The sequence below is a fragment of the Dysidea avara genome, chromosome 1 (assembly GCF_963678975.1).
Source record: "Dysidea avara chromosome 1, odDysAvar1.4, whole genome shotgun sequence".
Lineage (NCBI taxonomy): Eukaryota > Metazoa > Porifera > Demospongiae > Dictyoceratida > Dysideidae > Dysidea > Dysidea avara.
In genome coordinates this window covers 12,761,558-12,773,485 of record NC_089272.1, presented here as the reverse complement: position 1 = coordinate 12,773,485, position 11,928 = coordinate 12,761,558, and the positions used below count along the sequence as shown (strand labels likewise).

General features: G+C 37.3%; 2 protein-coding genes across 2 annotated transcripts in view; one reads left to right on the top strand and one right to left on the bottom strand.

Annotated features, from left to right (window-relative positions):
• The first annotated feature begins 2,369 nt into the window (after positions 1 to 2,369).
• Positions 2,370 to 8,077, top strand: LOC136256961 (death domain-containing ATP nucleosidase-like). Its single transcript, XM_066050047.1, has 7 exons — positions 2,370 to 2,485; positions 3,632 to 3,944; positions 4,104 to 4,157; positions 5,848 to 6,711; positions 7,560 to 7,619; positions 7,781 to 7,872; positions 7,931 to 8,077. The coding sequence occupies exons 2-6, from the start codon at positions 3,635 to 3,637 to the stop codon at positions 7,864 to 7,866; spliced, it is 1,374 nt and encodes a 457-aa protein (XP_065906119.1). The 5' UTR covers positions 2,370 to 2,485; positions 3,632 to 3,634; the 3' UTR covers positions 7,867 to 7,872; positions 7,931 to 8,077.
• Positions 8,078 to 8,144: 67 nt separating this feature from the next.
• Positions 8,145 to 11,928, bottom strand: part of LOC136256936 (coatomer subunit alpha-like) — a 90,171-nt gene continuing 86,387 nt past the window's right edge. The window contains exons 38-40 of the mRNA XM_066050014.1: positions 11,651 to 11,763; positions 11,385 to 11,466; positions 8,145 to 8,299 (exon numbers count right to left, since the gene is read on the bottom strand). Coding sequence (XP_065906086.1) covers positions 8,240 to 8,299; positions 11,385 to 11,466; positions 11,651 to 11,763 — 255 coding nt within the window. The 3' untranslated portion in view covers positions 8,145 to 8,239. The remainder of the gene's footprint in view (positions 8,300 to 11,384; positions 11,467 to 11,650; positions 11,764 to 11,928) is intronic.

Genomic DNA, 11,928 nt, shown 5'->3' with positions numbered 1-11,928 from the left:
TCCTTACATAGCTCGCTACACAGTGACTACACACTGACTACACACTGACTACACAGTGACTACACACTGACTACACAGTGACTACACACTGACTACACAGTGACTACACACTGACTACACAGTGACTACACAGTGACTACACACTGACTACACAGTGACTACACAGTGACTACACACTGACTACACAGTGACTACACAGTGACTACACACTGACTACACAGTGACTACACACTGACTACACACTGACTACACAGTGACTACACAGTGACTACACAGTGACTACACAGTGACTACACAGTGACTACACAGTGACTACACAGTGACTACACAGTGACTACACAGTGACTACACAGTGACTACACAGTGACTACACAGTGACTACACAGTGACTACACAGTGACTACACAGTGACTACACAGTGACTACACAGTGACTACACAGTGACTATATCATACCGATAATCACACGCTTGAATCATGTATGTATACTTTATATAGTGCACACTAATTATATGGTTCTGATTTTGATAATGGATTCTACGAATCCATTAATCAATCAAGTGATACTAGTGTTGTGTACTGTATAACTAAGTACCTACTGTGACATACATATGAATACCTATAGTTGAATGCATCATGCATGCATGTATATATATATATATATTATATGTATGTATAATTGTTAGACCCCGGTGCCATCTTAGTGATTTTAGACTCATCTCATGATCATCAAAACTTCCCTAGTTGTTTTGCTTTATGCAGCATATTATTGTCTCCATCAATGATATGCTCATTATTATCCCATTAGTATAGCATTGCCATGAAACCTGTTGGATAATCTCAGAAATGAAAAGTATAATTATATCATTTTCTGATGATGTTATACATGTTCAAGCCATATTTCATCCTGACATGTAAGTCAATATGCACACTTTTGTTTAACTGATATTCTTTGAAATTTTTTCACTGCATGGGTATGCACCATCTCTCATGGAGGTTTGGATGATGTGCTTATACTGTAAACATAAGTAGAGAATACCGCGGCAAATGGTGAACGTCACTGCAAATTCTAGTGAAGTTTGCTCTCAAAATAGCATGCACTGTCAGCAAACATACCCCACGGTTTAAAAAATTTCCTTGTCTTGCAATTTCAAGAAGCCTAAGTTTTAACAGAAATTGTTTAGATACAACAATGCACTACTAGCTATAATATTGTACATGATTGTGAGATACACACGGTTGTCCCAAATATTACATGATATATGACTAGCAACTGTTTCAATAGTTGTGAACTTGGACAACTATATTTTCATCTGGTCACCCCGTCCCAAATTTCTGATTCACCCCCAATGGAGAAATCCTAGAATAAACACTGATTATGGCCACTACTTATTGATTATGGTCACTACTTATTTTTTACATACATTAGTAACACATGACACACAAAAATATGTACAGGGACAATGAAATCTTCAAGCCACTGACAACATGCAAACAGCTAATGCAATGATGTACTGATGGTGCTCTATGCTATATGGTGCTGCACCTACCCATCAAGCCTCTAGCTTTCCTCTCAGTCTGCATGTTTACTTAGTCAGGGGCGGATCCAGGGGGGTTCAAAGGGTTCCATGGAATCCCCCTTTTGAAAGAGCCTTTCTTACTCGAGATACTCTAATAGAGCAGTCACAATAGTCTTTTGAGTAGCAGTGTAGCAAGCTATGTATCTAGTTATAAAGAAATATAGTTGGTGAACTAGGGCATCCATGGTGAGGGGTAGCTATTGTCAGCAGGTGATGACCTTTTTTTTTTTTTTTTGGTCTTCAACTTACAGCTAGGCTGAAGTTGCAATTCCAGAGTGGAACTCCCCTTTTTAAAAGTCTGGATTCGCCCCTGTTAGTGTATGGCTGGGACTGATCTGATGACATCCAGCTTGCAGTGAAGGAAAATGATGCAGATGTAGCTATAGCTAGATATATCACTATCTGCAGAGAGCTAGGACTGCTTTATAATTGAATTGTCATGTGTGCATGTGTGTCTGTCTGTCTGTCTGTCTATGGAGTATTATAAATGTGACCGGATTTGCAAAAAGGTACCTTTTTCACACACAAAATTTGACCCATTTTTTGAATTTTGAACTTTTTATCATTTAATACATACAATTGCCTGAAATTTTCCATGAGTGCTGCCAAATTAGCTATAGCTAGCTATCTAGCTGCATTTTGAAGCTGACAGCAAGTTAATCAGTATAATGAGTCAAGTGTTGTTTGCTGGCATGTAAAATGTGTGGAAAAGGTATGTACCTTTTCGCAAATCTGGTCACAAATAATTTTTGAAAATCCGCTGTGCGTGCGCCCCCAATTCAGTCCATATATTAAACCATAGATACACGTGCCAAACAGCCGGAGGTTGAGTGGAGACACTGGAAAAAGAAAATTTTGTTCTTAGAGACTCACGCTTTTCGTCTTGCTCTTCGTACGGTATTTTAAGTGAGTCATACTTGTTTGCTCAGTATAGCCGGTATGCTTGCTCGTATACCTGTTTAGCTACTCAGTACGTACGGGTGATTCAGTTTTCAAATTGGGGTGCTCAACGCGGACCGGGCAACTGAACTGGCTGACCGGCCAGTAAACCTGTAAACTACTTGTCCCTGGCTGAAATAGCCATAGGAATTTAGGCAAGAAGCTGGGTGGATAAAACTATCTAGCTACCATCTGTAAAACTTCCGAAAGCAAAACTCAGTCAGAAAGATTTGGGCTCGGATTTGGGTGGCCTTGATTTGCAGCAATTAACCCAGCCGGCGGGTCCCGGACACTGTGTAGTTAGGAGTAGTGTTGCCACGATACATCGATAGTATCGATATAACAAGGTGGTGATATGATATAGCCAAGAGTAAATAATGGAAGAGAGAGTATCCAACTGCCATATACTGCATCAAAAATGAGCACGTCAAGTAGAGAAACCATCCTGTAGTGCAGTGCTGAATGAAGTAATAAACACCTGCTAGTTCAGACTGTTTGAAGTGTCCAGGCATAATTTGAAGTCAAACAGTCTGAGCTAGAAGGTGTTTATTACTTCATTCAACACTGCCTTTGAAAGCACTACAGGATGGCTTCTCTACTTGATGTGCTCATTTTTGATGCAGTATATGGCAGTTGGATACTCTCTCTTCCATTATTTACTCTTGATATAGCCAATCAGTTATATTGATGGTTGTGCAATAGTGGCGCCACTTAGTGTAATGATGTGGGGGAGGCCAGACATATGGTATATGGTTATAGTTAGTTCTATATCGTGATATATGTTCATATCGTGATATAAACCTTGGTGATATATGATATAGAGTTTTTCTATATCGTGGCAGCACTAGTTAGGAGTACGAAGACATAAAAGTAAACTTATATTTGGCACGATGTGCCTGCATGTGGATTAAGTTGCACTGCGGGTTGGCTTTTCCTTTCATATTTCATGTAGTTGCTTTATTTTTACAAGGTCACTCTGTGGTGGGTGTTGTACAATTAAATGTGATATGGGTTCATATTGATTGTGCACTTTTGCAGGCCTTTTATGTGTGCGGTGTGTTTAACTTATATAATTATATTTTTTTGTGTACTATTTTTCAATGGTGTATATAGCTGATGATGGCTACCCCTTCAAAGGAGAAGAAAATGTTCACAAGATATTACTCGGTGTTCTGTGACATCATCAAACATGAAGATCTACTGCCAAAGTTTGTGGAACAGAACATCATCACAGCCGACCAGCTGAAAGAGATCTGTGCTGCATCATCCTCAGATAAAGGGCCAAACTTCCTGGTACACATTTCCAAAGCCCTGGACGGTGACAACACAGAAGGATTTATTACCATGTTGAAAGTCATGAAGGAACATGGCACTCCTGATACACAGAAGTTTATCGTTGATGTGGAGGTGGAAATGAAAGATATTGGTCAGTAGCTATACAGTATGTGTATTGTCCTGTTTGTAACAAGGTGCGTAGTAATGTTATGCATGTTGTCCGTCTTTGTACAGATATACTGCATGTGTTGTGTGCATGCGTGCGTATGTGCATGTGTTACCTTCATGACGTGCGTTTCTTGTTTTACAGATGACGATGATGAATCACCTGATAAATATGCCTACAATGCTAGGGCTGGTGAAGGTCAGTGTTGCCTAAGAATCTGTAATAATAATTAGGTCTAATAATATTATAATTAATAAGGCAAGCATCATACATGAATTCCATTCAGACACATTGCAGAAGTTGAAAATAATATTATTGTAAGAATGAGTTATAACATAACATATAGCATGCTGTGACAACTATATATTAGCATTGTATTATATGCCTAAGCTGCTGACAATTGATAATTAATTTTAAGGAGGTATTATTTTTATAACTCATTTTATATTGATGTTTTTAATTAAACAAGTATTTTTTTAAATTTGGAATTTTCAACTAAAGTAGGGACCATAGCACATCGATAAAAAGTACCGAAACAAGCTGTAGTGCACGATATTAAATCATAGTAAAACAATAAGAAGTGTTATATCCCTACTGTGCTCCAAGATACCATATTGGAAATGCACAGTAGGGATATAACACTTCTTATTGTTTTACTATGATTTAATATCGTGCACTACTCCAGCTTGTTTTGGTACTTTTTATCGATGTGCTATGGTTCTTACTCTAGTTGAAAATTCCAAATTTTAAAAAATACTTGTTTGTTAATTTTTTGTAAATAATATTATGATTGGTGAACCCACGCATACTGCATTTGAAATGGTGCCGCGTGCCCCAGCTATATCGTCTGAAAAGTGAAGTTTCCATTACGCTTCGTTGTCAGCTATGTTTAACCGGTTACACAGCAGTACGAATCAAGAACTGTTCGAAAAGTACCTCTGCAACCCACGTATACTGAAAGAAAGGGTCGGTACTGCGCGCCCCAGTTATATAAATTATCGTCTGAAAGTGAAGTATCCATTACGCTTCGTTGTTAGCTATGTTCAACCCGTTACACAGCAGTACGAATCAAAACTGTTCAAAAAGCACCGAAGTAGCCACTATGAAAAATACGGACTATTGCCGTTGCGAAGGGAAGTCATCACGTGCTACCACCAAATCGACACTTTTCGCTGTCAGCAAAGATGAATGGGACACAAAGGAGGATACTGGTAAGTCCATGAAGAATGCATTGTACGTACTGCGGTATGCCAAAAGGCACCTGTCAGGCTAAAGCGATGTCGAACAGTGAAAAAATCAAGCATGTAGGTTTAGCCGTTATCGAGTTACGCTTGTCTGAAGGCATCAGTCAGTAGAAAATTCCGTTAAATAAAAATTTTTAAAAATTCCGTAGCAACTTGTTGAAAGCGTTTCAGATCAGTTTGAAAGCTTGTTTGGGCTTAGTTTTACCTAACCAATACTGCCTCATTGTCGTCAGGTAAAATCAAGGCTGTTTTTTGGGTGATTTTATTATGTGGTCCATGCCTACTCCTTTGTGGTCCCTACTATACACTACTATCGTAGTGTATGATTTACAGTTTTTTCAAGTTCATTCTTTTTATCTATTTGCAATTAAAATTCACAAGCGTCCAAATAAATATTAATACAAACTGATAACATGCTATGGTGCAAAACGTTAATGGTTAGTACTATTACAATGGACCCTCCATGTATAGGACACTGTATACATTTAACCTCTCTTATAAAGGACAGTTTCTGAGGCCCCTATAGACTTCTTTATACTTTTACTTCTGAAAGAAGGACCATCTCTTTGTGGCATTCATTAAAATCGATAGGTCCCAATATAATAGAGTACTGTTGGAATACATTCACTGCTTTTACATTACAGATCCATTTTACTCTGATGATGATCTTGATGAGAGATTCAAACACGCCACAATGTCAACCGCACCAGTGCTGTACAACAGGCTCACTCCTGAGCAAGAGAAGATACGCCAATCTGTACAAGTGATGTTGGTTGTTGTTAACGAACGAGAGTTCAAGGCCTGCATGTCATACTTGAGACCACCAACAGACAAGGACAAAACCTTTATGGAGATTCATCGCCAGATAACAAGCGGCCATGATATCAAGACAGCTATATTTCATGTTGGCTTGTATGGCAAGTGTCTGGTAGCTGTTATGAGGGTTGAAGCAGGTCACGGAGGTCTTGCAGTTGAACAGACCGACTATTTCCCAAATTGCGTACTTGTCTGTGCAGTTGGAGTGACTGCAGGCTTTCCTGAGAATGGTTGCAGAATGGCTGATATCTTAGTGTCTGAGAGGGTTACCGATTGCTCGATAATGAAAGAACAAGATGGGAGATACATTCCTCGTGGAGAGACCTTTTCCGGCTCGGAGTACATGATACAGTGTCTCAAAAACTATGGAGGTTGGGATTTTCAGTGCTCTAAAGCAGCAGAAAATAACAAAGCAGATGTCGAATTTGGCTTGTATCTGAGTAGGCCAGTCCTGTTGGATGACCCGAAGGAAAGAAAGAAAATTTTGCGGTTCTTTGGGAAGGAGGCTGATGGCTACGAAATGGAAGGGTTTGAATTGTTCGGGAAAGTTGAAGCCATTGTTGTCAAGAGTGTTTGCGATCTTGCTGGTGAGAAGACGAAGAAATGGCAAGCGACTTCTGCCCTAGCTGCCAACGATTACTTACACTACCACTTGAGCAGGATAAACATGGATCTTGTTGAGGTGCAGAAGGGTATGTCAACATATACATAGTTTTAGTATATTATTGTAGAGATAAATTATACTGCTGTATAATAATTGTTGACAGTCAGAGGATGGCTAACAACTATGATAGTGTTCTGAGACTGTGTGTATTGTAATGTAAAAAGTAACACAAGGCCGCAAACAAGATTTTGCATTTTCAATTGCCAGGTATATATATATCAAGAGCTTACAAGTTGCTTGTTTGTTTTTTTTAACGTAACAACTGTAGTCATCATCCACAATGGAGATGCTGTCAAGGGTGTAGTAATGACATAAACTATAATAAAAACATTCCCATATAAAGATGTTTTGTGGTTTGCATGTATAAATCTGTGACATAGTAAAGTATCAAAGACAAGGAACACTGGCCCACACAAAGAACCATAACAACCACTAAACTTCGTGGTTACATTACAGCCAAGTGATATCATTACAGCTTAATGTATCACTTTAAGTGCTACCACTTTAAAATGTTTTATTGTGTTTACAGTGAGCTAACCTACTACTACTACATGTGAGATACAATTAGTGACATATTTTTGTCTTGATGTGAATAACCCATAGTAGTATTGTTAACAATGTGGTATAGGAGGTGTATCTATGTAATACCAAAATAAGGTAACCACCTCTGGGTAAATTCATTAGCTGGTAAAGATAACTGAATTAATGTGTTCAATGCTATTTTGAATTTAAGCCCTTTCCCACAAGTTTGTTCACAAAACTTAGAATATTCACAAATTATAATCTACAGATTGTCAGGTACCCTGGACCGTCATTAAGTATAATTTTGTACGATATACACACAATTAATGGTCACTCTTACATGTTATTCTTTAGTGAGAGAAGAACCTGATAGTGGACTGACACACTACTACCCAGTACCACAACAACCAAACAGTAAGTATTGTATAGCAAATATTCCCTGGATTATGTGTGGTATAGAAGTAACAGCATTCAAAGTGTTTTCCACATTTTTAGACAAAAATTTTGAGTCCCCATATACAGGATAACATACTATTATTAGCATGTGTAGTGATAATAATGGTATTCCTCTTCAGATCAGTTCTCTCCAGCGGTGTACGCGTTACTGGCTGTCATCATTGTAATGCTTGCCATCATCATAGCACTGTTGCTCAGAGGATAACTGCAGGTATGTAGTGTCTTCATATGTACTGGTCTCAATTACGTGTGTGTGTGTGTTTCTGTAGCAACTCAAAAGCAGCAGAGCTGAGATTAAACAAAGACTTTCTATTTTGTGCTCTCTCCATAGTGTAGGCTATAGTATTTAGTTGTATTGAAATATTATCTTCAACCTTATACATACATTTTGCTATGCAATTTTGCCATATTCTTCATCTCATTCATCTAGCTATAAGATGAGTTACCCTTCAACCCTCAAACTTGTGCCCCTCATTACCAGTGTATAATAGTGTAGTAGTATTTGCCTGTAAAGGAAAAGGCAAACAAAATTCATATAATTCATTTGACTAGTACAAAGATAAACTTGTTCAATAGTTTTAGCAAAACTGAATTGGACTAATGCGAAGGCCGATTGCATCCCTACCAACTTCTGTCACCTGTACAGAAGACACAGTGACATTATTACATGTAATGTTATGTTAAGTAGCAGTTAAAATTAATTGGAGCTCCAATGTACAAAATAATATATGGCCACTATAACAAGGTGGTCTCATTAAAGAGGTGACTGCTAAGTGATTTCAAATGCACATGCACACAATGACATTTCATGTAAGAACCATGTCCCAAAGAGGCCTTTAGACAAATTAAAGGGTCCTACTTCATGCAATAAATATTTTCCTATACTATGAATACCAACACTACTGTTGTATGATGTTAGTCGTACTGCTATGACTATTATAAAACTAGTGACCTACTCTGGTGTTGATATAGAAAAATCAAAGGACAAATAAAAGGCATTTTGTATTCTTCCTGATAGCATGTCAGATCAAAGCAGTATATCATCACACAAACACTATACCCAGAAAAGAAGCTGAATGGCTTCTCTTGTATTATCACAACCTTCTGTCAAAAACATAAGGTATCCAAAAACAAGTTCTAAGAAAGACAATTAGTTAACCAATTTAATTTGTGGTCTCTGTCTTGTTCACTTGGGCATATGTAAATTCAAGCCTGTAAACAAACATGTCACAGAAGTTTTAATGTGTGCATGCAAATATTTAGTGGAAATCTCAAATTGTCTTGTTACCTAGAAAATAATTATTGCATAAGTGGGGCTTTGTGGTATTGCCAAATACCTTTATTTGGTATATTTTAAGATAACACCATACACAGAGTTGGGGTAGTTACTTCAGAAAAGTAACTAGTTACACGTTACTTTTATCCCATGTAACTTAGTTATAGTTACTTTTCTAAAGGTAACTAAGTACTCTAGTTACTTTCGTACTAGAAATTATGACTTGTTTTTAGCTTTTGTAACATGAATTTTGCTCAGATATACATCAGTAAGAGATGCAATACATACGTTCACTTGAAATAACACTTCTGTGGCTATTTCAGGTCAGTTTTAATTATTGCTACGCCTGTTACTCAAGCTGAATCATAGAGAACAGAATCTGTCTACTTACTGTGACTGTAGCATATATGGCACAAAAATTGAAGTGCTCTTGCTTTTAAAGCATAATTAGTTATAGTTACAATGTAACTATTGTAACTTAGTTACTTTTCAGACAATTACTCCTAGTTACAAGTTACTAAGCAAGTAACTAGTTATATTACTAGTTACTTTAAAAGTAATCAGTTACGTAACTTAGTTACAAAAGTAACTGGTTACCCCCAACACTGACCATACAGTATAGTAGTATTGTATTGGATAATGGCTTTCTTGCCTCTCAAAATCACCCAAAAAACTATCCCTGTTTCCACCTTCAAAACAACTTCGCAGTATTGGCTAAGCATAAAACAAGCCCAAAAAGCTTTCAGAGCGACCCCAACAAGTTTCTATGGAATTCTAAAAAATTCCTAAGTTTTTCTACTAACTGACTAACTAACTAACTGATACTTTCAGCCAAGCATAACTTGACAATGCATTAGGCTATGGGCTTGGTTTTGACATCGCTTTGTTCCAAGACGTGTCTTTTCGCCAACCAAAGTACATACAATACACATCATGAACTTATCTTTATCTTCCGTTGTGTCCCAGTTCTTTTCATTGACAAGATTCGCGGTAGGACAATACAGCTTCCCTGTAGTTGTGGTGGTAGTTATTACATTTATTGGCTGTATTTTCCATAGTGATTGCAGACACTTCTTGTACTGTTCTTCGTTTGTATTGCTGTGTAATGGGCGGAACATAGCTGAAGACAAAGCGTATTGACCACTGCATTTTTAGTAATTGATTGCTGGGGTGTGTGTTCAGACGCAAAGTTAATTTTCTGGAATGTCTGGTGCCATTCTTTCTGTTGATGTGGTACAGGGCTGGGACGAATATTGAAATTTACCTTCGAACGTTCGCTAATGAAATGTTCAAACATTTGAAGCTTCGGTGCTAGCTTTCAAGTTACAGGTTTTCTTAAGTTTATACACATTCTGTCTTTCTAATCCTATGCAAGTATTTGGAAAGTGCATAGCAGCAATACTGAATGACGCGATCGATCGACTGCAAATGGGCGTGTCTGCTATACTGCAATCATGCATAGGCAAACACCAACTAACAGCTAAAAGAACACTTTTCCATGCATTATCTATCACCTTATAAGGTGTTTTAAGGCTATCATTGCAGTAGCAAGCTAAACTGCGATGGTTTTTAAAAGTGGGCGTGGCACATGAAGATTGATTGCGAAGAGACGAACATCGATTTTGGAAGATAAATAAGCAGCTGCAATAAAGATAAAGACATTTAGTTTAAATTCTTTCATAGGTTACTAGTGCATTACAAAACTTGAAGGATAGTTTTATAATTCAAAGTTTACTTAACTTTCAAACCCACGAAACATTTGAAGCTTCGTCCCAGCCCTAATGTGGTATGTGCGGGTTCATTAGTCATAGCTGTTATAAAAAGTAAACAAACAAGTAGAAGGAAATATTTAAGTTGTAACAGGGATCAAAAGGTAGTGAAACAAGAGAGGCAGTAGATATAACTAATGGACATTAATCCCTAATTCAGTCAAAGTTTGTAGACTGAAGTGTACGGATTAAAATTAATGTCTATTTATATAGGCAACTTCTCTTGTTTCACTACTTTATATTTTTGCTAAATAATATAGGTACTGCCTTTGAATGGATATTGTATAAGAAAAATAATAACAAAATACATGTTAAAGTAATAACTAATTTCTTATACTTTACTACATATATATTTGGTATTTTTGATATTTCGATACAGTAGGACCTCCATTATCCGAACACCTGTGTGCCAGTTCAATGATAAAAGTGTTCAGATAACTGGATAACTAAGAGCTGTGTTTAACTACTCTAATAGAACATACACTACTTTAACAGAACTTGCTATGTGACAAATACTCTAATAGAACAGTCACCGCTACTGTTTGGATAATCGAGGGTTTGGGTTATTTAGGTCCTACTGTACTATGGTTTCAGTTTTAAGGTCTCATGTACGGTATTGTGGCTTTGGTGATATCTCAGTATGACCAAATATTGCAAAGCCCTAACATAATCACTTACCATGCACACTTTGCAGACATTTCCTTTATAGTCTGGAACGTAACTGGCCTGACATAATGGACACTTCTCCTGTGCCTTGCCACTGTGGGAGGAGAATAATAACAATAACTATCTCACAACATTTATATGAAAGACAGCGAAACACATTCAGCAAACACACTGTGTTAAACAATACCTTAAACTACTTAAATGTGACCTTATCACAGACTATTCTATTATTAGTAGACATATAACAAGATGTTATGAATTCTGGCTATTGTAGTTACCGGTAGAGTGGCTTGTAGGTGGATGCACATACGGTGAAGGGATTATGCTCATCATATTGCAACTTGTGAGTATCTGTGAGGTTCTTGTCACAAGCTTGTAGAATCTTCCTCGTCTGTGTGTGAAAATAATGGAGTCACATACACATACTACATACAAAAGCCAACAATGCTACCATTGATGTCACTTGTGATTAAAGTAACTAGTTTTTCAAATTTCATGTACTAATTGATTACCTGTAAGTTACGTGTGTGTACTACAAGAAATGTTCTTGCTGGTT

Bases quoted from the DNA above. Each gene is read 5' to 3' on its own strand.
- LOC136256961 (XM_066050047.1), top strand. From the start codon at position 3,635: ATGATGGCTACCCCTTCAAAGGAGAAGAAAATGTTCACAAGATATTAC. The intron at 3,945-4,103 runs GTCAGTAGCTAT...CTTGTTTTACAG, and splicing joins GGTGGAAATGAAAGATATTG to ATGACGATGATGAATCACCT. The intron at 4,158-5,847 runs GTCAGTGTTGCC...TTTACATTACAG, and splicing joins CAATGCTAGGGCTGGTGAAG to ATCCATTTTACTCTGATGAT.